The sequence below is a fragment of the Hemicordylus capensis genome, chromosome 2 (genome assembly GCF_027244095.1).
Source record: "Hemicordylus capensis ecotype Gifberg chromosome 2, rHemCap1.1.pri, whole genome shotgun sequence".
NCBI lineage: Eukaryota > Metazoa > Chordata > Lepidosauria > Squamata > Cordylidae > Hemicordylus > Hemicordylus capensis.
In genome coordinates this window covers 378771654-378797174 of record NC_069658.1, presented here as the reverse complement: position 1 = coordinate 378797174, position 25521 = coordinate 378771654, and the positions used below count along the sequence as shown (strand labels likewise).

Sequence of the window (25521 nt, the reverse complement as noted above, 5' to 3'; positions counted from 1 at the left end):
CAAACCACAAAGTGCCAAGTTGAAGTGTGCTCTGAATATGGTAAGGTGAGGGAACGGGCACAGGGCCGCCAAGTGTCATGCCAGTCTCACCTCCAGGTGTGAGAGGGTGAAGATGACAGGATCCATTAGGAAGACACGGCTAGATTCCTTGTTGATGGAGGCAGCAATGACTTGTGAGTTGACCACTAGTGAGGGGCTAAGTGGACCAACCTCACCACCCAACTTGATTGTGGCATTCTCAGTAGAGAGGAAAAAACCCAAGTTGTTGTAGAGAATGAAGACAACCTTGACCACTCCTAGGGACAAAAGAAAGGAGATAAGGGCCATGACCTTGGGACTTTCGCCCACTTCAGTCCAGGAACCTTATTCTTCACTCACCATTACGGCTGTTTTGCTTGATAGTGTTGGCTGACAGCTGGATGGAATTCCTGGTGTTATAGTCATGTGGGAACACAATATCTGGCACCTGCCCCTCTGTGTTCAACACTGATACCTCTAGCACTGCAGGGAGAGGGAAGAATGAGTCTATCAGAAACTACAGACCAAGATCCAAAGCATCTTTTCCTCATTTCCTTTTAATGTAAGCATTTACATGTTCCCTCATAAACAGAGCATGTTTATATCTTCTGCATATTACTTACTCACTGTAATAGTTAAGCAGAAATGGGGTGATTCTGTTTCAAGCTCTTTCTTTGTGCTAATTCTTGGCTCTGTCCTAGGAATGTAATATGTCAATATGAAGTGTGGTGGCTGTCAATTTACTCTACTTGAGAGCATTCTGCATCTCAGCTGCTAGCACCATATTTGGTTTGGTCTGCTTTGTTTTGCACATATCACTTTGGTGAAGTACTGCACAGAGTGCCACAGTTCTGTGCAGGCATCTCTAGTCCTCAAGTTTGTTTCTTGCTTTGATTTGTTTTTTTCTGCTCACTTTTTAATTGTTGTTTTCATCCTTTGTCTAAACAGTCTGAGCTATTTTGGAGTTTTATAGAGGAGGATGGTTAGAAGGTGAGGTTTTCATATTTATATTTCTATAGCTTTGGGTTAAGATTGTTGCCAGAAATGAAAGGTTCTTTTCTAGAACTTACATGGGAAATGTGTCAGTTTATAGCTCTGCAGAACTACAGGTTGCTTACCTCTAACTTTGGTTCTTCTAGTGGTCATTTGTCCTTTTACACCAAGGGGCTATGCGCTGGCGCAGAGACCTCATTGGAACCTAACAAACTCAATTCTCCTGATTTAGGCAGGAACCCCGCCCCCAGCCACTATATGCGGCTGCACCACTCCACATCCCCTCAGTCACGGAGTCTGCCTTCAGTAGACCCAGCGGGCAGCGGGGGAGGGCGTGTAAAAGGACAGATGACCACTAGAAGAACCAAAGTTACAGGTAAGCAACCTGTAGTTCTTTGACATGGTCTCTGTCTTTTAGACCAATGGGCACATAACAAGCTAGCATCCAAGGAGGAGGAACAAACAGAAACAATGATGCATTCTGCAAGAAGTATTTATTTCAAAGAAACGAAGAACATCAACTGAAAATAGACTGCAGGACAGTCCTGCCAAACCTAGCAACATTCCGTGCCCTGGCATCAATAACATAATGACGAAAAAAGGAATGTGGCGAAGCCCAAGTAGCTGCCTGACAGATAGTGTCCAAAGGGACCGCACAATCAAAGGCAACAGAGGCCGCCTTAATGGTCGCAGGCAACTGCTTATGTGCCAAACTGTAGGAAAGTTCAATAGTAGAAACAATCCACCTAGAACGGGGCTGAGCAGAAACTTGCAAGCCCTTGTGGGGCCCATCATACAGAACAAACAGAGAAGGAGTTTTCCTCCATTCTGCCGAATTCTGGACATAGAAAGACAATGCTCTCCTAACATTCAAATGATGCAACCTGCGCCTCTCCTAACATTCAAATGATGCAATCTGTGCTGTGCATCAGAGGAAGGGTGTTGGAAAAAACACAGGCAAGGTGAGTGGTAGGGAACGATGAAAGGTAGAAACTACCTTTGGAAGGAATTGGACATCCGGTCAGAGCACAACCTTATCTTTATGACACTGTAGGTACGGTAGGCCCTCAGGGCCTGCAGTTCACTCACCCTGCTAGCGGAGGTGATCGCCACCAAGAAGGCAACCTTCCACATCAGGAGATAAGGGTCAATTGAAGTCAAAGGCTCAAAGGGAGGTCGTAGCAATCCAGCTAGAACCACCAACAAGTCCCAAGCTGGTGACATAACAGGGCCATCCAGTAAAACATGGGATAAACCCTTCAGGAATTGTTTTACAAGTGGGTCCTTGAACCAGGAAACCTGAGTGGCAGGCGAATGTGCCACAATGGCTGCCAAATGTACTCTGAGAGAGGAGAGCTTCAAACCAGACTCTTTCAGAGATAACAGGTAGGTACAAACATTTTGAACAGAAAGATTAAGAACGTCAAACCCCAAACCCATTTTGAGTAGCAAATGAACAGAAACGAGTCCACTTATGTCCATATGACTTCCTCGTGGATGGCTTTCTAGCCGCAAGCAGAATGTCTCTGAGTCTCATCAGGAAGTTGGCAGGATCTTCCAGGCCGTCAGGTGCAGGGACCGGACCTCCGAATGGAGCACCCGACCTCTCTCCTGCGACAGAAGGCAAGGTAGAGCAGGGAGGCACACCTAAGCCACTGCCGCCACCTCAGAGCCACAAACCAAGGCCTCCTGGAACACCAGGGGACTATCAGGATGGCCCTGGTGCGGTCTTCCCTCAGTTTGTGCAGAACCTTTGGTATGAGGGCAAACAGAAGGAACAGGTAAAGGAAGGGACCTTTCCAGGACAGGATGAAAGCATCGCCCCAAGAGCTCTCACCTTCCCCTCTTTTTGAGCAATAGAGGCACACTGAGCATTGTCCCGAGATGCAAAGACATCCAGAACCAGAGCACTCCACGTTGCGAATATGTCCCGGAATACACCCCAGTTCAAGGACCACGCGTGGGAGACCATTTTCAGCCTGCTCAGCGTGTCTGCCTCGACATTCAGGGTCACCTGGATGTAGACCTCATGAGGTGTCACCGTATGTGCCACACACCAATGCCACAGGTCGAGCGAAAGGAACAGGAGACTCTTCAAGGTCATGCCTCCCTGCTGGTTGATATAGGCTTTCGCCATCGTATTGTCAGTTTGGATTGTCACCAAACAACCTGCAATTACGGGTAAGAAACTCTTTAGGGCATGGAATATGGCCAACAGTTCCAGGTAATTGAAGTGCCAACCTTTCTCTGTTGATGTCCAATGGCTGCTCAGGCAATAATCGCCCAAATGAGCGCCCCAACCTAGATCCCATGCATCGGTCATAATCACCCAGCATGGAGGGAGACCTCAAAGGCGGCACCAAGTTCCAAATGACGAGTCTCGACTCACCAAGTTGCGGCTTCTCGCACCATTCAAGGAGGTGTGCACTCCAACTGAGCTGAGTTCCGAAGGGTGTTGAACACATCCAGGAACCACCTTTGAATGATGCGTATCCAAAGGCACGCATTGGGAAGCATATACATGGTGGCAGCCATATGGCTTAACAGGCGCTGTACTGAGTGCATGGTCTGTGGCCCTCCGGCCAGGAAAGCGGCAGCCAGACATATAAGTGTCTCTATACAGGCCTCTGGGAGGAAGACTTTCTCCAAGCTGGTGTCGAAGATCAGCTCTATAAACTGTATCCTGCAGACAGGATCCAGCTGGGACTTCTCGAAGTTGATTTGCAAGCCCAGGCTCTGCAGAGTATCTATGACTGTGTTGAGAGATTCCAAAGCAGCTTTCCTAGTACCTGCCAGGATGAGTCAATTGTCCAGATAGGGTAGCATCTGTATCCCTTGTTCTTGCAGAAATGCCACCACTTGGGCCAGGCATTTTGTAAAAACCCTCAGGGCCGTCGTCAGACCAAATGGCAAGGCCTTGAATTGATAAGCGATTCCCCCATCTGGAAACGCAGGAAGCAATGATGTTGAGGGCGTAATGAGATATGGTAATACGTGTCTCTCAGGTCCAGGGAGACCATCCACATGTTCTTTTCCAACAGGGCCAGAATAGTCGGTACCAACAATATCTGGAAATGCTTGTACACAAGGTGTTTGTTCAGGGCTCTGAGGTCCAGTATACGGCACTGACTGCCGTCTGGTTTTGGAACAATAAAGTAACGGGAATGAAAGCCGGGGCTCTTCCCATTGATGACTCTTTCAGTTGTATCTTTCGAGAGGAGAGTGGAGACCTTCTGGTCCAACACCGGAGTCGACGGAGTAGTCATGGCCCCAGACAATGGTGGTGTCTGGTGAAACCCGAGAGCATAGCCCATACATATGACTGTGAGGATCCACTGATCCACAGTAACCTTGTCCCAATTCACTGGAAAGGGATCCAGGCGAGTCCGAAAGGCCCAATAGTCACTGCTTTTTCTGAAAGGTATTCGGATGCTGCTTCTGAAAGGCAGGTTTACTAGGTTGGAACCCAGACTTATATCGAGGCTGGAACTTGTTAACACGAAAGGTACGCTCCAATGAGGATCGTTTCTGCAAAGGAGCTTTCTGCTGTTGATGAGGGGACCACCTGGATGGCCTCTGTGGCTTAGGGGCAGAGGAAGAGCAGGACATAGATTATGCCATACTCCTCAGCTTCTGCACCTTCTGTAATGTGTCATCAGTCTGCTCCGCGAAGAGGTTAGAACCTTCGAAGGGAAGATCTTCCATTCTAGTGCGGGCCTCGTAGGTCAGCACGGACGAATGCAGCCAGGCGTGCCTCCTGAGAGCCACGAACGTGGCCATCACCTTTGCTGCACACTCCACAGAGTGTCTAGCTGAGTAGAGTTCTTGCTTTGCTACCTGCACCACCTCATGGAGGAAGGCCTTAGCTGGATCACGTTTATCCTGTGGCAGGAGGTCCAAAAAGGGGGCCACTTTCTCCCACAAAAAGTGGTTGTACCTGGCATTATAAGCCTGGTAGTTGGCAACCCGCAAGTGGAGAGCCGACGCCGAGTAGTCTCCTCCCAAAGGAGTCCAACTTCCTGCCCTCCTTGTTACCTGGAGCAGAATGACTGTGGCCTTTAGACATCTTCAGGGATGCCTCTACCACAATGGAGTTAGGGGTGGGATGGTTCTTCAAGAAAGCCGCATCCTCCTGCATCTGCACCCTATAGAAGTTCTCCAAACACCTGTTGGGTTGTGAAAGAGTTGCTGGCTTTTTCCATTGTCCCCGCATGACTCCCAACAGGAGCAGAGAGGCCAGCACCTTAGCCTCCACATCAATAAGGCCAAACAAAGGGTCCAATTCCCCTTTCTGTTCCATATCAAGGCTCATACCTAGGGGAGAGGCAATGCAGGCCACATAGTCTGAGTATTGTTTCAGGTCCTCCAATGGAGACACAGGCATAGAGTCCGATTGATGGTCCAAAGGGGATGACCCCAGGGACACAGTGTCCGAGCCCGGAGAGCCAGGTTCACTCTCACTTTCCGACTCAAGAGGCATCAAGGAGTCCTGGGCCAATACCAGAGGGACAGCTGGGGAATCCGTATGGCTTTCCAGTGTGTCCGATACCGACCCACCTGCCTTCGCCAACAGTACTGGCGTAGGTTTTGGTGCCAAAGACCGAACCAAAACTTCAGAGAGCAATCTGCGCCCCTCAGCAAAGTCCTGAAACCCTCTTTGAGGAAAGCAAGAGCGAGGTCTCCCTTCCGAATGCGAAGGAGCCTCGTGCCAACTACAAATAGTCCCGGCTCCTCCATAAGCGAAGTCCTCTCGGTACCGAGACCCATACCGGGGCTTCCCATAGTCAGAACAGTCCGAATGATAATTCGAGGGATACTGTCAATACACGACGGAGTTTCGGCACCAATCTCCGTAAGAGGAGGGTTCGTCCTCTATATACGGGGAACGTCGTGCAGGGACACGGTATCAATCCACGTACACAGGCCGACGTCAATCCCAATCTTTTCTGGATCTGTATTCGGAGGAGCGTTCCTCCAAGTCCAAACACAATCTCCGATCCCTAAGAGGGGCTTGCTCCATGCAGCGCATGAGAGACGAATGACGTCGAGGCAGCCACCATGCATTCACAGCGGGCTTGTCCGGTGAATAGGGTTCGTCATCCAACAAAGTGTAGTCTCATTGGTTGCTACCAACAGTTCCCGACCCATGGGGGTATGGTCAGGCGTCCAACTGGGAAACACCAAGGCCATCGGGGAACTAAGTCAACGAGGGTCAGACTGACTGTCTGTCGTGCCATGCCCCGAAAAAGCCAATTTCAGTTTCTAAACCAGCGGGGCCTCCGAAGGAGGAACTGGTGGGAGCTTCTTCTTCTTGGGAATAGGCGGAAGGTGTTGACCCACCGGCAGATGCAGAACCAGCTTCGGCTTCTTCTTCGGTATTGGTACCGAAGGGATCGAGGGGCGGTCAGGTACCATAGGCACAGGACACTTAGGCAAGTCATCTAGTGGCACAGAAGGAGCCGAGACCACCGATAGGTCCGAAACGGGCATCGATGACACCAGTACCGAGGTCGGGAATTCTTGGACCCTAGGAGCGGAGTCCAACCACTCTGACTACATCAAAGAAGCCATTTTAAACGATTGCTTCAACGATAAGGCCTCTGACAAAAGGAGGGCCAAGTCCCACAAGGCAGCACACAAGCAAGAAGCCCTCTTTTTCTGAGCCTGCTTTATAAACCTTTGGCAACGAATACAGGTCTCGACAATGTGGGATTCCCCCAGGCAGAGAAGACACTTGGTATGAGTATTGGGGGACGGGATCTTAGATCCACAGTGAACACATTTCTTAAAATTCTTCGTGCCCGGCATAGAACACCACAGGCCGGCCGGCCACCAAGCCCCGTCCCAACCAGGATTAGAGCCACAGAGACGGGGGCGGGGAGGGGGGAGACCATTAACATAAAAATGCCAAGAAAAAAACGCTACTGCGTGAGATAAAGAAAGCAATTTTCACACAGTTTTCCCCTGTGTGAAAACAGGGGAAAACAGGAGAAAAACAAGAGGATTCAAGAATTAGTCCTACTTGTTGCCGAGCTGAAGATTCCACAATGTCTACTGAAGCACGGATGACGAAGACTATGGGGATGTGGAGCGGCACAGCCGCATATAGCGGCTGGGGGCAGGGTTCCCACCTAAACCAGGAGAACTGAGCTTGTTAGCTTCCGACAAGGTCTCTGCGCAGGCGCATAGCCCATTGGTGTAAAAGACAGAGACCATGTTGAAGAACATGATTATTAGAATTGTCTGCACATATGGATATTGGCTTGCAAAATCATCATTGACTGGATCCTCTGATAGTTCTGGCTAAGAACTATTAAGAACTTTATTAGGCTGCTTCCATATAATAAAATGGATGCTGCTGTTGAAAGGGTTTTGGCAATAGTTTTACTAATGGATTAGTGGCTAGGCAAGGATTGAGATGTGGCAGGGTCCCTCTACCCTTAATAGGGCTGGCCATGTGCTTAATTGGTTCCCTGGTGCCCTGCTGTGCTCACACACACAGTTTCAGACTTTATGCCACAATCTCATCTTCTGCTACTGTATAACCAATCCCTTCTACTGGTTTAAGAGCCAAACAATTTCCCCTGAACAGATACTGACATGTATTATTAAGTAGTGAAGTGCCTATAAGTATGCTAATTTTGAACATCCCTTACAAAGCAGAGCTGAGCACACTGCATCAGAAAGCTGGTCTTGTGGTAGCAAGCATGAATTGTCCCCTTTGCTAAGCAGGGTCCACCCTGGTTTGCATTTGAATGGAAGACATATGTGAGCACTATAAGATATTTCCCTAAGGGGATGGGGCTGCTCTGGGAGGAGCACCTGCATGCTTGCATGCAGAAGGTTCCAAGTTCGCTCCCTGGCAACATCTCCAAGATAGGGCTGAAAGAGACTCCTGCCTGCAACCTTGGAGAAGCTGCTGCCAGTCTGTGTAGACCAGGCCTGCTCAATTTAGGCCCCCCAGCTGTTTTTGAACTACAACTCCCATAATCCCCAGCCACAGTGGCTGATAGCTAGGGATTATGGGAACTGTAGGCCAACATCTGCAGGAGGGCCGAAGTTGAGCAGCCCTGGTGTAGACAATACTGAGCTAGATGGACCAATGATTCGGTCAGCTTCCTATGTTCCTAGAGGCCCAGTAGGACCAAGAGGCAACACTGAAAACGGATATATATCTATATCTATCCAGGCAAGTGCCTATGAAATTTCACAGGTGGTTTCCCTCCCTTTGATCCACCCACCTCTTCTCTTCCTGCTTCACCATCCCATTCTGAAACCTCCTCATACTGCAGGGCAGAACCTTCTTGTTCAAGTCAGTGCCAACCTAGAGGAACTTAAGTGGTGACTCCTGTCATCCTCCACCATCTTGAAGCCTCTTCGGCTAATTGATGGGGTTGTGGTAGTGTTGAGGCATGTTGAGGGGCAAGAACTCAGATATCTGTTTTCCTTCCATCCAGGAGCAGGTTTCGGGATGGAAGGGTGGGGGAGCAAAGCAATGCATCTCTAGCAATGCTCCCCACTCCCTCCAAAAAAATAGTTCCTAGACTAAGTAGGGAAGAAATTAATCTTCAGTGCTTTGCCTTCTTCCCCTTCTGAAAAGCTAATTGTCCAAATTATGTTTGTTGATCACACTAGAGCATGACAAAGGGATAAAAAGGGCTTTTATATATTCCTATAGCACATTAGCATAAAAATGCTTCTGTAGGGCTATCGCTGTGTGTTGATGTGAACAACTCAGGGGGTGAGAGCAGAAATAATCAAGAGTTCGACATATGAACCACCACAGCACTGTTCTTTATTGTTATTTTTTCTCTTTGCTTCAGTTACAGAATACCCTGTTTGTCTCTGAAGAAATGATGAGGTGAGCCACTCAACTTTCAACCTTGCTTAACATCTCAACAACCTGGCGAAGTTGGCTGGCTGATACTGAGGCGGGTCTCACGATCCGTGAGACTTTCTTCAAAACTGTGGGGAGAGCGGACTAAGCCTGCTCTCCCCACAAACGATTGGGCAGGGAGCCCGGGGCGGCTGCTCACACGACTGCTTGCTCCATGACTGAGCCGGCGGGGGCTGGGGAGCTCGGGGGCCATGTGGCCCCCGGAAGCCCCAGTATGCCCTGCGCGAGCATGCAGGGCATACTGGGGAGACCCCTGGAGCCGGGAAGCGGCTTTTCACCTCCCCTCTGGGGGTCTACTCATGAGTAGCCACAGCGCAGCTACTCACGACCAGATAGCTCAGTTTTGCGGAGCACTCATTCTGCAAACCCGAGCTAAGGGCAGGGGTACTTAGGCAGATTACCCGCCTAGGAACCACCGGGCTCGCAGCCAAGCCCGGTGGTTCACACGATGGGGCAAAATCGGGCTAGCTTCTGCTAGCCCGATTTTGCCCCATTGTGTGAATAGCCTCACTGAGTTGCCCAAGTGAGCTTCATGCCAATTCACACAAAACAAATGTCTGATGATGACATTGCTTCTGTGTAGGAAACTGAATATGCCACACATGTTCATTGTTGTGCATAACTAATGGTCCTGTCCGATCTCTCGGTGGCGTTTGATACCATCAACCAAGCTATCTTTCTGGATCACCTGCAGGGCTTGGGACTAGGAGGCACTATTTTGCAGTGGTTCCACTCCTATCTCTTGGGGAGATTCTAAATGGTGCCACTCGGAGACTATGAGGCGGTTCCCTTAGTGGGAGCCTCCTGGAGAAGATTAGCGGGGAGAGCGGGCTTAGCCCGCTCTCCCTGCAGACGAGCAGTGAGTCTGCTCCGGGCGGCTGCCCACACAACTGCCGGCTCCATCACAGAGCCAGTGGGGGGCTTGGGAGTTCGGGGGCTGCGCGGCCACCGGAAGCTCCAGCATCCCCTGCGTGAGCGCACAGGCCATGCTGGAGAGACCCCCGAGCCAGGAGGCTGCTTTTCAGCCTCCCGATTGGGGGTCTCCTCATGAGTTGCCATGCTGCGGAGCTGCGCCGCAGCAACACACGATTTTAAAAACCTGGTTTGCAGAGCGCTCACTCCGCAAACCTGGTGTAGCGGGTCACCCGCTTAAGAACCACCGGGCTCGCAGCCAAGCCCGGTGGTTCTCACGATGGGAGAAAATTGAGCTAGCCTCCACTAGCCTGAATTTCTCCCATCATGTGAATAGCCTCTATTACTACTCTAAATGGGAGGTTTTGTATGGCATACCCCAGGGCTCCATATTGTCTTCTACACTTTTTCACATCTACATGAAACTGCTGGGGAAGATCATCAGGAGATTTGCTGCTGTGTGTTACCAGTATGCTGATCACACCCAAATCTATTTCTCCATGTCATCTTCATCAGGGAATGGCATAACTTCCCTAAATGCCTGCCTATAAGTGGTAAAGGCTGGATGAGGGAGAACAAATTGAAGCTGAATCCAGGAAAGATGGAAGTACTTATTGTGAAGGGGTCATAACTCAGGAGATGGGTTAGAGCTGCCTGTTCTGGAAGTGGTCACATTCCCTCAGAAGAAATAACTACAGAGAGAGATCCAGGCCTCTCTGGTTTCTCAGGTTGAGCCAGTGGCCAGGGGTGCTTTTTATCAGCTTAAGCTGATACTCCAGCTATGCCCATTTTTGGAGGAGAATGACCTAAAAACAGTGGTTAACATTTGCTGCTAACATCCAGACTTGACTACAGCAATGCATTCTATGTTGGGCTGCCTTTATACGTAGTCCAGAAACTGCAACTGGTACAAAATGAGGCAGCCAGTTGGTCTTCGGGGCAACCCGAAGAGACCATACTACTCCTATTTTAAAAGCATTACACTGGCTGCCCATGTGTTTCTGTGCAAAATATAAAGTGCTGATTTATAGAGCCCTAAATGTCTTAAAGCTCTAAATGTCTTGGGCCCAGAGTATTTAAGAGAATACCTTCTGGTTCAGGGCCCCCACCTCTTATTAAGTTCTTCAGGAGAGGTCTGCCTATTAGGGAAGCGCCGAACCAGTTCAGGTGCCAGCATTCGAACTGTTTTGGCGGAGGGGGGAGTGGGTCCTTTAAAAAGCAGGTAAGCAGGACCGTACCTGCTCATCCACCTCCCACAACTTTTCTGGGCACGGCTCTTGCTGTTCAAAAGGCCATGTGCAACTGCAGCACTGCTCCCAGCCAGGGGCGTATCTAGGGTGGAGCAGGTAGGGCACGTGCCCTGGGCGCCACTTGAAGGGGGCGCCACTTTTTAAAATTATTATTTTTTTTAAAAAAAATGGCTGCTGAAAACAAAATGGCCACTGTGCATGCTCAAATGGCCTCTATGAGGCCCTAGGCCATGCCAGGCCTCACAGAGGCCATTTGAGCATGCACGGCAGCCATTTTATTTTCAACGGATATATATATATATAAATTTTAATGGCCACCACACATGCTCAAATGGTCCCTGTGAGGCCCTAGAGGCCAGCGGGGGGGGGGGGGGGAGAGGGAACCTTTGCAGACCCCCCCCCCATGGCCTTAGGAAGCCCCACAAAGGGGCTACAGGTAATTTTTTTTTTAAAAAATTATATAATATAAGTCACTGTACACATATTCAGATATGTGACATATGTGACCTTCAGACTTGTATTTTTCAGCTGATATTATGGTAAAGTTATCTGAAAGATGAGTGTCAGATGTTTGGACAGGGGGCGCAATTTCAGTGCTTGCCCTAGGCGCTATTTTTCCTAGATACACCTCTGCCCAGCATCCTAGTCACAGCATTGGCACATGCCATGGCAGCCATGTGTGTGCCAACGCCACATGCAGGCTTCTGGGAGTACGCGGCTTTTTGAATAGTGACCTTTTGAATAGAGAGCCTTTTGAATAGCAAGTGCTGCACCCGGAAGAGCAGTGGAGCGGTGAAGGAGCAGGTAAGTTCCTTCTTACCAGTTTTTTAAAGAGCCTGATTCTAGGGATGTGCACAGAACTGCGGAGGCATGGTCTGGTGCCGGGGGGTGGGTGGGTCTCGCTTTAAGGGCGGGGGGGTTGTACTTACCCCTCCTGTCGCTTTCCCCCCTCCGGCTTTCTTTTTTTGGCAAAGTTTTTGGGGTGGCAGCGTTCCTCCCTGCCGCCCCTGCCCTCGGTGGCCAGAAAAAGGGCAAGTAGCTGTAGCGCATGCGTCCGCCGCTGCGCGCACAAACGTCATTTGCGCATGTTGCGTGTGTGGTGTGCGCACAATGCGTGCATGATGTGCGCATGCAACCTGTGACGTGCATGGCGGGCATACGCAACGTGTGACATGAATGACGGGTGTACGAGGCAGTTGTATGTGCAGCAACTACATCCACTTTTTCTGGCCAACAACGGGGGCAGGGGCGGCAGGGAGGAACGTTGCCGCCCCCAAAACTTTGCAAAAAAACAGAGCGCCGGAAGAAGAAAAGCGGCGGGAGGGGTAAATACAACCCCCCTGCCCTTAAAGTGAGACCCCCACCCCGTCCCGGTACCGGACCGCACCACATTCAAACTGGTTCGGAGGCCTCTAAAATGGGCTCTGGACCGGTTTATGCACATCAGTACCTGATTCCTGCCTGCCGTGCAGCTACCCGGGCTGTTCATGGACATCCCTACCGCCTGTGGTTTTGAACTGTTTTAATGTTTGGTCTTAATTCTGGTTTTATTTTTTAAATAGCCATGAGACATTGGTATGACGTGGTACAGAAATGTAATAAACAAATAAACAAAGCATGCCTTTTTTCTTTACTTTTGCATATACACACAATGGGAATCACTAGCTGCTGGAATGTTCCTGCAGGTTAAGACACACAGCCAACTGGACATATATGGGCTCACTACATGAGATAGTGCACATGCAGAGGACCTGCAATTTCCTGAATGGAAAGCAATATCCAAGAGGGAAATGTCTCTGTCTAATGCACCAAACAGCGTATGTAAACCTTACATGGAATCTTGGCAGGAGTGAACATGATGTAAAGAAGGAAACTCCCGGTAGGGATAACTCAAAGGCCGCTTCTTTCAAATAGCAGGAACCCCATTTTGCAGCCTAGATGTGATATCGATCTCTATATGCCTATATCTAGAGAACTTAGGCACTGTATTTACCCACATCCATTCAATGCAACTTTTTGAAGCAAGCATATTTTCATTTAGGCTCACTGAGTAGGGATTGCACCCTCAATTGTTCAACCTGAACCAGACTCACCGACATTATCCTTGGCTGTGACAAAACGGGCTGGCTCTTTGACATTGTCTGCCAGAAGAAAGGCCCCCTCCTCCAGGATGTCAAGCAACATTGTGGCTGTGTGCACCTGCTCTGTGGCATTCATGTCCTTCCATGACTCTAGTGCCTCAGGTCGCAGCAGGTTGTCCACTGTTTCCACTACAGCCTGGAATGACATGCAGCTATGAGAGGATGGAGGCACCCAATTCTTTTCAGTCAGCTTTCCTTAGGCCCTGAATGGCTTCCCTGCCTCTTGTCTCCCACTGTAAGAGACCTGCTACAGAACATGATCCACCATCTCTTATCACAGAGGGTTGGCAAAGCAATTCATACTGCTTTGCCCAAAATACCATGCTGACCACACAAATGGTGCCTGTGCATGCGTGGGTGCCCTGACCATGCCGGTGCTATGTGCGGGTACTTGGGATGAATGCTGCCACAGCAGTAAGCTGCATGTGGTGGCAGGGAGCAGGAAAGGACCTCCTCTTATTTAAAGATCCTGTTTGCCACTTCCCTCCCCGGGGCACCAAACTGGTTCGGACCTTGTCCGAACCGGTTTGGCGCTGCACCAGTGCACGGACCTTAGTTCGTGCACATCCCTGATTCGGTCTTGAGGGCCAGCAAAACAATGTGCCCGCAGGTCAGATCTGCCTCCTGGGCCTTATGTTGTGCCGGCCTGGTCTATGGAATCAAAGCCTGGGAGAGGATTGGGCAAAACATAAAATATACTCATTCACCGATCTCCAGAGTAAGCCTTCAGTTTCATGTGGCAAGTAGTCTGTCTGCAATCGCCTCATGATTATACCTGCAATATTATCAAGCAAGAGAAAGCTAGTTTTTAAGCATTCTCTCTGATGTGGTAACTTTGGCAATTTTGATATAGGGGGCAACTTCAGATAGATAGCTTCCCACACAAAACTGAAGTGACAGAATCCTGACGTGAGAATTTTATAGCGTTTGGATAGGCACATATGAATTGGTGTTAATTTTAGAGTGTTCTCATGGGGCTCAATACTTTGAGAGGCCAATTCTCAGATCTCACACCTTGGTTGTAAATCTGGAGCAAACTCACTGGTAGAATTCTCTTCCTGTCCTGCTGTCAATTCAAAGCAATCTCACTGGGACATTCTCTTTTCAGTATAAACCTGCACAAGCCTCACTGCGTTCAAGGGTGTTAATTTAAATGAGTCTCAGAGTCTTCCTGAGATTTGAACTTGTGGAGCACTTTGCTTCTTGGACACCAAGAACTATCCACTACCAGAGTTTCAGCTGCAGGAACTTGTTAATCACACTCACCTTGATATAGTCCTTACATGTCTTTTCTCTCTTGTGCATCTGTACAGAATCCATGCCCAGAGTGAGCAGCAATTCAGGGGGAGAAACAGAAGGATGAACTGATTAGAACAGAATTCCTACAAGAAGGGCTCATGAAAATAGGCTCTATGGGGCCTTTAAGCCCTTTTGCTCTGGCCATAAAGTCACCAGATACTAATAAGCAGGCAGAGATATAAGACAGAAAGCCTATCCTGGGTGAAAATATGAATCCAAAAACATCTAATAATTTGGAATTCAAATGAACAATTTATTTTTGTATTTTTATTCTTATTTAGTTTCTAGCTTTTTTTAGTTTCTTATGCTGCAAGACAAACAGGATACTATTGTTTTAAATGTTATATTATTAAGATCTTGATAATAATATTTCCAGATCAGAAACAGCATATTCATAAATAGTTCAATTCAATTAATGGGTGAATTTTAATGTGGAAATCCATAACACTTACAAGCACCTTCAATGTGTCTGTACCAATAATCTATTTAGTCCTTTCCTAGAACACACTGACTAAAAACCAGTATAGATATAAATTCACGCTAGCACTGCTGCTGTTCATCTTTCATTCACATCAATGTACCTTCTGCAATATTCCCAAACAAGCCCCACTGAAATGAATGGAGGCTGTATAGTAGTAGCGTTACACGGAGTGAACTTTTTACATTATGATATATGGTAAGAAAGGGGTATATTTCTGAGATTGCTTATCAGGGCACAGAATATAACACAGAAACTAGAATCTTTCACATAAACCTAGTTTCTAGCCCTCATGTTTATTGGGGGAAATCTGAATGTGGGCTTCCAGCCCTCCCCCTTCCTTCTCCATCATATTCTTTTGCCCTGATATGGCTATTGTTCCCAGTCTCCATGAGTCCCAATTTTCCTTTGCTACTCTTTCTTTGGCAGGTTTCTACACCTTTAATAGCTGCACATGAGTCAAAATTCAACAGGTGTCCTTTTGTTAATGATTGCATCTTCGTGCCCTTAAAAGTTTTACCTGCTGTATTTCTATTCTTATTCCCAGGACCACCATTTTGTTTGACACCAACGCTATAAAGTTAGGACAGAGAATCCTCTGAGGTCAGATTCCCATTGCCTGCCAGCTCCAGAACCTCATGTCTAAGTATTAAACCTCCATGCACCTTGTTGTAGTTCTTGCCAGCAGACTCTCTCTCAATGGGACGTAGGGCCTGGAGCTGGGCATCCAGAATGTCTAGCAGCTGTTCCATGAGCTTGACAGAGGAGCTGACATCTCCAGCGTAGATGGCACCTCGCGTATGCCGGGCTAGCTCACTAGCAATATTGGCTGCATTCTCTCCACTCTTGATCTGCCAAGCAGGGAAAGGAAGGCAAACTGGCCTCAGTCAAGGAGAAAGAACTGTGCAAACATAAAGCTTTACTCCCTTTTGCATATGAAGTCAGACACCCATGGCTCTGGGCAGAGGAAAACAGTACCTTTTGTGCCACCTGGTTGACCCAAGGACTTGTGCAGTTGCTGAGGTCAGGCCCTCGTGGATTCCAGATTCCGAGAGAAGCAAGACACTGGAAGGAAGCAATACCTGTGCACAGGAAGGCAGAGCATGCAAGAGAAGAGAGAGACCTTAGTCAGATTCAGGCTGCCTGGCTGCACCCCTCCACTCCTAACAGTGACCTACCCAAGAAACCAGTCTAGACTTTAGGACATGAATAGTGGCAGTAGTGCGGGTTGGCCTCCAAGACAGACTCCCACATCCAATCAAAATGACAAGGGTTGCAGGGCAGCATGGAAGAAGAAATACTGGAATCTGTCATTTATAGAGTTACCACAGTTCCCAGTTCTTTCTGCTGGAGCTGACTGACTGAATCCAGCCAGAGCACCAGATCACTTCAGCCCAGTCTCCTTGAGGTGCTGACAGCCCCTTTTGCTAACAACACTAATGGAGAGAGAAAACATGCTCTGCCAGAGTCCTGGCCTCCCCCCGTTTGAAACTAGATGCATCCTTACGACACCCTAGCACCCAATTCCAACCATCTTTGGGCTAAAGGCCACTGATTAGGCAAGAACTCTTTGCCTAGCACTGGGTACCCTCCCTTGCTGTGGCTGATTGTTACCTCGTGTGCCCTTCGGGCAAGGCCTTTCAACCAGCATGCCCTGTTGTGTGGCTGGCCACTGGACACGCCGCACCTCCTTGGCCTCACAGAAGAGCTCTGGAGAGACATGCTGATTGTTTGCTGGTGGACGGCGGGTGCTGGGCACGATGGCAGTGACTGGGTGCAGCTCTGTGCCCTTCTGGTTTATGGCACCTATGGGGTGGGTGGTGAGGGGTGCCTGGCGTGCTGTTGTTGTAGCAGCAGGCGAGACTGTACTGGTGACTGTGGTGGGACGAACGGTGGTTGTAGTGCTGAGTGGTGTTGAGGTAACTGGGCCTGTGGATAGAAAGGCAATTAGAGACAGCTTTCTTTCCATATATACACGTCCCCACTCTTTCCAGCCTTCAACCGCCAAGGCTTCCTCACTCAGTGCACCCAAGAGAATATAGGCATCCTACTCTTACTTCAAGGGCCCTTCCACATGTAACCAAACTGTAATGCTCTAGAGAACATAATCTCCCAAGTGGAGTCTTTGGAGCTCTTGCCACAAACAAAATGCTGACAGGAATTCTCCACATCCTCCCTCAAGACAAATCTGAATTCCAATGGCAACCCCAATGCTACTAAGGCTACTCATTGCCTCTGGCACCACGCAAAGCTGCCTGATGCTGTCACGCCACTGGGCCATCTAGACCTGTGCCATCTACTCAGATGACAGTGGCATCCCTGATAACATCCCATTCCAGTTCATTTTATAAAATCCTAACCTCTTCTTGGTTTGTACACTACCTGGAAGGTTTATCCTGAAGGCATGAGACAATAATCCTTATTCCTCCTGAAGGTTATCTTGTATCATTAACACCCCCACTTATGCTATTTTAAACTTTAAACTCCCTACACCCCTGCTTGCCACAGGGACAGAAAGAGACAACAGAACAGAGGAGGGGATGGGTCAAAAGAAGCCTTTCCTCCTACTTCATCCGGAAATTTCAAGGGTAACATCTGGCATTGAGGATAACAAGTGGTAAGCCTAAACAAAACCCTCCCCTATCCCAACCCTGAAAATCTGCACGTGGCAGACATAATCTTAATCAACTTTAACTGTCAGTGCTGCAGCCCTACACGAGAGCTGAATCCTATTCACCCAGCCACAGTGCTTGGATATTAACTTCTCAAACACTGCTATTTAGGCAGCAGCTGTGCAATAAGGGCAAATGGACAAAGGAAGAGAAGCAAATTAGCTACGCATTGTGCTAAACAAATCTTAATCTGCCACTGCACCTGAGCATGACTGATTTTGATTTTGCTTTATTCAAAATAAGTACTGGATTATTCCCCCACCCGCTTCAGCCTAGGCTCAAGGAATTAGTTTCCGAAGGCTCTTAGGCTTCTGCCAAATACTACACATCAGACAATCTATCTCTGTCAATTTAAACTCTGTTTGACGTTAACTGTCAGAATTTCAGGCACACACTGACTCTGTTGAGGTCATAGGGAGTTTGAATTGAGCTGAGTAGATTCTCTGATGCTTACTGTACTACCAGAACTAAAAGACCTGCTTGTGGCAAAGTGAAATATATTTTCAAAAGCTAGCTCTGGGACTGAAGCCTTGCTTTTTAAGATGCTCTTGCCATTATATACTTGAATGTCTCCTAAAAGATGATGGATGGCAGACATGCTGAGTAGTAGCTGTTGGGGAAATCATTGGCTCAATAACTTACAACTGATTGCAGCATACCTGATGTGTATACACCTGTTTGTTGGAGTTTAGCTCAAATGAAAATTGGTCAGTGGCTTCATGCACTGTGCATATAGAGCAGCTTTAGTATTGTGCGTGTGTGTGTGTGTGTGAGAGAGAGAGAGAGAGAGAGAATATTCCAAAAGGTAATTTCAAATATCAAAAAATACTGTATATTTGCAAAAATGTATAATAAATCAGCAGCTGGATAGCCATGCAAACTATTTTTGTCCCTTATTGTTTTTTTGACAATCCTGCTAGAATGGGGAACAGAAACCTAGGACTAGTAATTTCCAGACATTGCAGCCAATACATGCTTAGATGCTATTATTATGTCTCACCAGTGCTAGGGTCAGGTGGGCCAAACTCAAGAGAGTAGCGCAGAACAAAGTAGTTGTTCCATACATAGAGCTGGTTGTCCCGGGGGTTATAGTCAATGGAGGAGATGAATTGGTAGGGGTTGGGGAAGGTCAACGAGATGGGTTCCTCACGATTCATGTTGGTATTGAAGGCATAATCAACACGGTTACCGGCTGCTTCACTGTCATCATCCACATAAACTGTCCGTACCACATAGAGGACTCCACACACCATGAAGGCATTGGATGCTGAGCGCTTGTCATAGCCTGTCTCCCACGTACCCTCAAAGCGTAGCGTGTAGGGATTGAGCTGGCTGACCACCAGCCGCCCATTGTTCCCTTCAGTGGCATAGATGACCCACAACCCATTTTCATCCACAGCCAAATCAATGTCGGTCTTGCCACCCCAGCGGTAGGGTGAGGTGTCATGGTAGTTGGCTGTGTTGATAACAGTCTCTCCACTCTTAATGCGTGTCCGCAGGTCATACTTGATAATGTTGCGCGTCCGCTCCTTATTATAGAAGACTGCTCCATCGTACACCACAAAGCCTGTGCCATCAACCCTGTTGGGCAGGCGATACGTGGTGGTGTGTCGGGCACCCACATAGTCCTCCCATGAAGCATACTCTGTCAGTGTGTCTGTCCGGTATGGAATCCATGGCATGACATATATTCGGTCTCCAGCTTGAAGAGGGTCCTTGCACCAGGCTCCAGACTGGTGTTCTGACTCGTGGGCTGAGGTAGGTTCCAGGATCTTGTGCAGCGTCCCTGGGCAAACGAATACTAGGGAGGGAATGGGAGGGAGGAAAGGATGATTGGGCAAAAGGGGGGAAATTTCAGAGAGAATGTGACAGAACAAGAGAAAAAAGAAAGAAAAGAGAGAGAGAGAAGAAAGGATAAATTTGTAAAAGGCTGTTGGCAGGAGAAGTGAAATCCGCGCTGAGTTTTGAGAGCAGCTGCAATCATGCGACTTTTATCTGTTATTGAGCAGAGACGGCTCAGTGACAAGTTAAATAAATATTGGGGGCAGGGGAGCATCACAGAGGAAACACTTTCTCCAGATCAAATTAAAATGGGAATTTAGGGGTTCCAAACAGTACTTTCCCCCTTTGGCTGCATTCTCTGGCATTAAGCAGGGGGTGTCAAATTGTTTCCCTGCAGAGCTCTGAACAGCAGAATCTGGGAAACTCAGAAAGCTGAGCAGGGATGGTTCTGAACTGACAATTCTTGCCTTCCTGCCTAGCCATGTTCTACTTCACCTTCTGCAAAGTAGCTCCAAAAGGGTTAAAAGCTATGGGCAGCAATTGGCATGAAGTAGACCCTCACATGTTCTAAGTCTGATAGTCTCCATTGGAGTTAATGGGGAATACAACCTAATGACATGGAAATTAAGTCTGCCAAATTAGATTTCTCAAAAACCAAGGGCTCAGTATGGAGCTCTGAGATTGTCTGTCCTAAGGGATCCACTAAGTAATATCTGCTTTGTGGGGTTGATAGGGCTGGGTATTCTATGGGTCTCCCTAGAAGGGCAACATGTTTGCAGTTTGCTCCACTGCACTCTTACTGAGTTTTTGTTCCACAGGGTCCTGAAGCAGCTGGGACTGCCTGTTCTGTGAAACCTTTGGAGCTGCAAGGCGTGCCTTTAAGGCCAGCAAGATGTTCCAAGAGCTGTCCTATTCACAGAGGGGTTTCTTGTTCCACCAGCTCCATGAACCAAGGTTAATGTATGCCAGTCACCATGCAGTATTTAAACCCCACACTGTGTTGGCATAAATACCAATAGCAATGAGGTAGGTGAAAACTGGGCCTTATTTTGGTACCTATCTCTTTTTGTTCTCATTTTCCCCAAGAGGTCCCAATTCAGCTCTTTAAAGAGCTCTTGAAAGAGCTGTTCGATCCTTCCTACCTTCTTGGAATGGGAAGTGAAGCAGGGGAGGGAGGATATTAATGGCATATTAATGGATTTGCTCTTCCCTGGAGTTCTAGATAGCAGCTAAATATCCCTCAGAGCTGCAAGAACAGAAAGCAATAAAGAAGCTGGGAGTAGAATTTGGGAGTCCTGGTTCCCAACTCCCCCTGTTCCAAACTGCTTAATCTCACTCTCTCTTGGGTGCAATTCTTCTACATCTGATCACTGTCTTCTGAACAGCTCCAAGGGACTGCCTTTCCTGGAAAAAGGAATGATGAGGGTCTGACAGCCCTAAATCTCTGCACTAGTACATAGATCAAAATATTGTTGAACAAGCAAGGCAAAAGGGAATGAAAAACAAGCATAAAAAAATCCAAAGCGTGGCCAATTAAAAGCCCACTGAATGCAAAAAGATTGGATGCTTCCTCTTCCTGCTGAAAGAGACTACTTTCAATCCCTGGGGACAGAGAGCTGTGGATTAGCTGAGGGACTGGCTCCCTTCTGGAAAGAAGAGCTAATCATATCACGGCAAAAGGATGAAGCTACCAAAAAGCCTTTGCTTCCCATATCCTGGGTGTAACTGGAGCAACTTATCAGCCAGGTTTGATTCGGATCAGCAAGGGACATGAGACTAGTGTACATGGCAGGGGGGTGAAGGAGTGATGTGACAGCAGGAGGAAGGGAGACCTGGGCAGATGGGAAAGGAAACCCCACCCTTCCACCCACACCCCAGTTGGCAGCCTGGAATATTGGGAAAAGTTGGGAGGAAAAAGTTTGAAAGGAAGACAAATCAGGCTAGGCATTCTGCAAGTGTCTGCCTCTGGTTAGCTGGAGCAAGGCTTGGAGGAAAAAAACATTTAGTGGTGGAAGGAGAGGATGGGGTGGGGTGAGGAGAGCATCATCATAGCAGAGAATTCACCTTGTCTATTCCAGAACAGTGTATGCAGTGTCACTGAGCAGTCCTGGAGGAGACATGGGAGCAGTCAAACCAAATCCAGGCCATAGGCCTTAAAGGGTACACAGTGCAGCTATTAATCAAGACCTAGCATTGTAGAGGCCAGTAAGTTGGTTTGATGTCATGGAACAGGAAGGATGAAGGGGAAACCAGATCAACACCAATCCAGTGTCTGCTGGGTGCTGCTGTATTGTTTCCCCATGTGGAAGCAAATATATTTCTTTCTGCATTGTAGCAAGGGCTTTACTAGGACCACATATCTGTTCCAAAATGTCTGGGAACAGGTTTTGTAGGTGCAGAAGTGAATTCTCTGCTCTGCTTTTATTAAATACGCACAATTGCTATGATGCACCATGTCACTTTGGACACAGCTTGCAGTGGATCTTATCTGGGCTGGATGTAACCTAGACTCAGCCCCCTTGGCTGGCATCAGTGGCATCAAACCCTGTCACAACAAACCTGGAAGTAGATGAGGTGTACCAATGGCTCCAGAAATGAGTGGCAAATCCAGGATGGGGACTGGCACCAGCCATGGAGGAGGAGAGCATCACTTTTGGCAGTGTCAGCCACCTCCCATCAAATATTTATTAATATCCCTCACCCACTTTGGTCTCTTGGATCTAGGCAGAACCTTAAGCTGCCATACCAGTGCAAGTGGGTGCTTCTCATCCACTTTTGCATCAGTATTTCCATGAAGGGAGAAGACAAGGCAAACTTGGGCCTCATGACTTTGGGCACAATCTATCCCATAGTGAAGCAAGCTTAAGTACCATGGAAATCAATGGGATTTATGTGGACACCACGTGCAGGCTAGATTGCTCTCACTGTTTCCAATGGTCACTGTCCTGAGGTAACCTCAGGAGAAGAAAGCAGGGCTGAGTCAGCAACCTGATGAATTCACTCTTATTCACAGTGTTTTGGTCTCCATGGAGATGTCATGCTGCATCCTTCTCAGTAATAATAAATAACTCTGATTAATAACCCTTCTGCCATCACAATTGTTGGCATGTTTTGCCTCCTGATTTCAGTGGTAAAAATGGGAGAGAACTGGCATATGGAAGGGAGAAGAGAGGATTCATAGGGACTGACAATGCTGGAACCCAGGAGTCCTGGCTGCCAGACACCGAGCTAATGAACTTTATTGTCTTCTGAGAGCTGAAGACAGGACTCACAAAAGTTGTCTCAGAGAACAGAGATAATTTGAAAATTGTATCACACGTTAGAATTTCAATGGTGCACATTACAGACCTGTATTGTGTGAATGATAAAATCCTAGCTTTTAAAGAGCACATACTTCTCTTTGTTTGGCCTCATGTACACTATGGGAGCATAATGTGAAAAGCTAGCCAAGCTGCACTCAACATTCTACATTCCGTTCGAAAGAATGCAAAGCTGAAGCAGGCTGGAAAGGATCAGCAGTAAATTTCCTATCTCATTTTAATTAGGAGAAAAGGGAGCTTATTTCACATCTATCCTAGTCTACAAGGTGTATGGAGATAATCTTTTTAGTCTCTTTGCATAACACAGTGTGGCTATCTGATATGGTTTGAGGTGCAGAGGGATGTGTGGAGTGATGGATGGGTTCACCACTGAATGACAGCGAGTCAGGGGGAAGGGGAGCTGCCTAGCCTAGATGTTAATGACAAGGTCTGTTGAAGATCCCTGCAGTGTTTTCTGGTGAGACTCACCAGACAAGAACAACTTAATGTGGAGCAGTTGGATTTTGTGGCACTGCATGATGTCCCTTGTGTTAGCTATTTATCTCTGTCTAGCCCATGGTTTTCAAACTTTTTCATTGTGAGTCAATCTTAGATTAAGATTAAAACTATTTGTACTAAGTGAAATTGCTGGCCATTTCAGTTATTTTATTTTTTATTGGCAAAGGTCTTGAAACTTCCCTTTTCAGTCTATGCCAATATCACATCAGATTAACCGGACACGCCTATGTCCACACATCACTTTGTGTTAGTGAGGCCTACATTCCCCCAACCAGTTTATTATTCAGAAGGCCACATTCCACAAGTTGCCAAGAACAGCTTAATTCAAGGCAGGTTATTTGGTCTTGGGGCAGTTCACAATGCCCCTTACGGCAGAACAATGTCTAAGGTTGGAGCTTAATGTGAGACACAGTAAAACTGAGCAATCTGTCCATAAGGGTGGGGGACCCTCCAGATCAAGACCAATAGCAAATGTTGGGAGGAGAGGATTTCATGACCAAATGGGTCAAAATGGTCCTCCTAACTGGTCCATCCTTCATCACTCTCTCATCATTCTCTCTCTGATAAACTTATGCTGTATAGCTCCAGCAAGGTTTCTTTTGCTTATTCGAGGGGGAGCAGTATACTGAATAGGGTCAGTAGGTTTCCCTTCTCTATTTCTCAAATCAGCCGCATGGCTAGGGACTCAGTTTATGTCATGCCCACACCCATCCAATTCTCCCTGCAAGTTGATGGTCATGCTTCAGGGAAACAACTTGGAACTGAAAAGGTTACAATCATTAAGCCAGGGCATGAAGCCTGAACCTGTGAGCTCCAGCAGCCATGGCCTCTCAGCTTATTCTTTCACCACATAATAAAGCCCTCTTTGGTGCTTCTTTATATCCATCCTCACAGGCTTCTCTGTCTATAAATATCCACCTTGGGTGGTAGATTTAAGGAAAGCAGCCATTTGAATGCCCCATCATCATAGTAACCTTGTCTGCAACTCACCTAATTATTGTGCTGTGCATTCCACATGTTTCTCTCAACTCCCTCAAGTTAAAACTGTTTATGATTTTGGCTGGGAATGAGAAGCATCAGACTAAGCAAGTTGCACTGAGCCACTCTCTGATCCTTAGTGCTTCTTCAAAGCATCTAGTCAGGACCAGTTCAAGGCTGCTCACCTCCCAACAATGAGCAACAGTGACCTGGCAAGAGTTAGGAGTTTCTAGACTGGATATATTCATGACAAGTGCCCCAATTCACATGTGCCTTGCATGTGTCCAGAGGCTGCACTCAAGATTGCCAAGGAGACAGTGGCTACCCAGAGTACACCCAGGACATGCTCATGGAGGTAGATACACACTCCTATATCTGTGGCTGCATACAGAAGCACATTAACTTTGTTTAAAACTCTAATTTGTTAAAGCACTCAAGGTGGCCTGTGTGCCTTGTGAAATTGTAGGTGTGAACTGCAGCTGGTATTTGTATGCTCTTGAACACATGCTTACTTTTTTCTGTGTTTGTGCAGTCAAGTGCACGTATGTTATATTTCACATGCATGTGGGTGTGTACAATTGGATTTTAAGCTATTCAGCTCGCTTTGTGTGTTGTGGGGGGTGGAGCTTTTGTGTTCTTTCAGACGAATGTGCTCCTCACCCAACCCTGTTGCTATATGCATGCATCTAGTTGAATGCATATTGTGGTGTGTGATTTGTGTGTGACTGTGCATTGGACTTCAGTGCACATGTATACCTCTGTGTGATGTTTATGCATAAGGAACCCACTCTGGCTCATGAATGACAAGGTGAGATTTGGGAGCTTTACCTGTGGGCTTTCAGACTCAAGGATTGGGGCTGGGGGCAATATCTGAGGGCATTCCAATTTCTAGTCCTTACTGCCTGCCTACTCTGAACACCTGCCTGGCAACATTGCCACAAAGCAGCTTCATGGAGTCTCACAGATTCGGCTCAGCCCCGCTTCCCATCTGGGTTGGTGGGGTGGGATGGATGACTCCTGGCAGGGGGAGGAGAAACACACCATTAAAGAATGAAGCGCTGGCGAGGGGGGGACAGCACAAAGCGTTAACTGGTTCCGATCCCTCATGGATGGGGCAGTGTCGACTCAGCCTTCTAAGTCGGGATGGGGGCAACTGTGCTCTGGGGTGGGGGGAGAAGATGTCAGAAACAGAGAAGGAAACAATCAGTAAAAAGCCACATCCAAAACCATGGAAACCTGTGGAAAAGAAAAGTATAAGTATATGCCTCCATCCCCATTCTTGG

The 25521-nt window shown here is 47.7% G+C and overlaps 1 protein-coding gene across 10 annotated transcripts in view; it reads right to left on the bottom strand.

Annotated features, from left to right (window-relative positions):
* Positions 1-25521, bottom strand: part of ADGRL1 (adhesion G protein-coupled receptor L1) — a 184042-nt gene that overhangs the window by 30338 nt on the left and 128183 nt on the right. For 9 of the 10 annotated variants that reach the window (XM_053299307.1, XM_053299297.1, XM_053299300.1 and 6 more), the window contains 8 exons: positions 18661-19461; positions 16603-16917; positions 15967-16070; positions 15654-15839; positions 14478-14516; positions 13164-13347; positions 379-501; positions 91-296 (listed from right to left, as the gene is read on the bottom strand). In XM_053299307.1, coding sequence (XP_053155282.1) covers positions 91-296; positions 379-501; positions 13164-13347; positions 14478-14516; positions 15654-15839; positions 15967-16070; positions 16603-16917; positions 18661-19461 — 1958 coding nt within the window. Of the gene's footprint in view, positions 1-90; positions 297-378; positions 502-13163; positions 13348-14477; positions 14517-15653; positions 15840-15966; positions 16071-16602; positions 16918-18660; positions 19462-25279; positions 25399-25521 lie in introns of all 10 variants that reach the window. The other variant, XM_053299304.1, reaches the window with a different exon arrangement.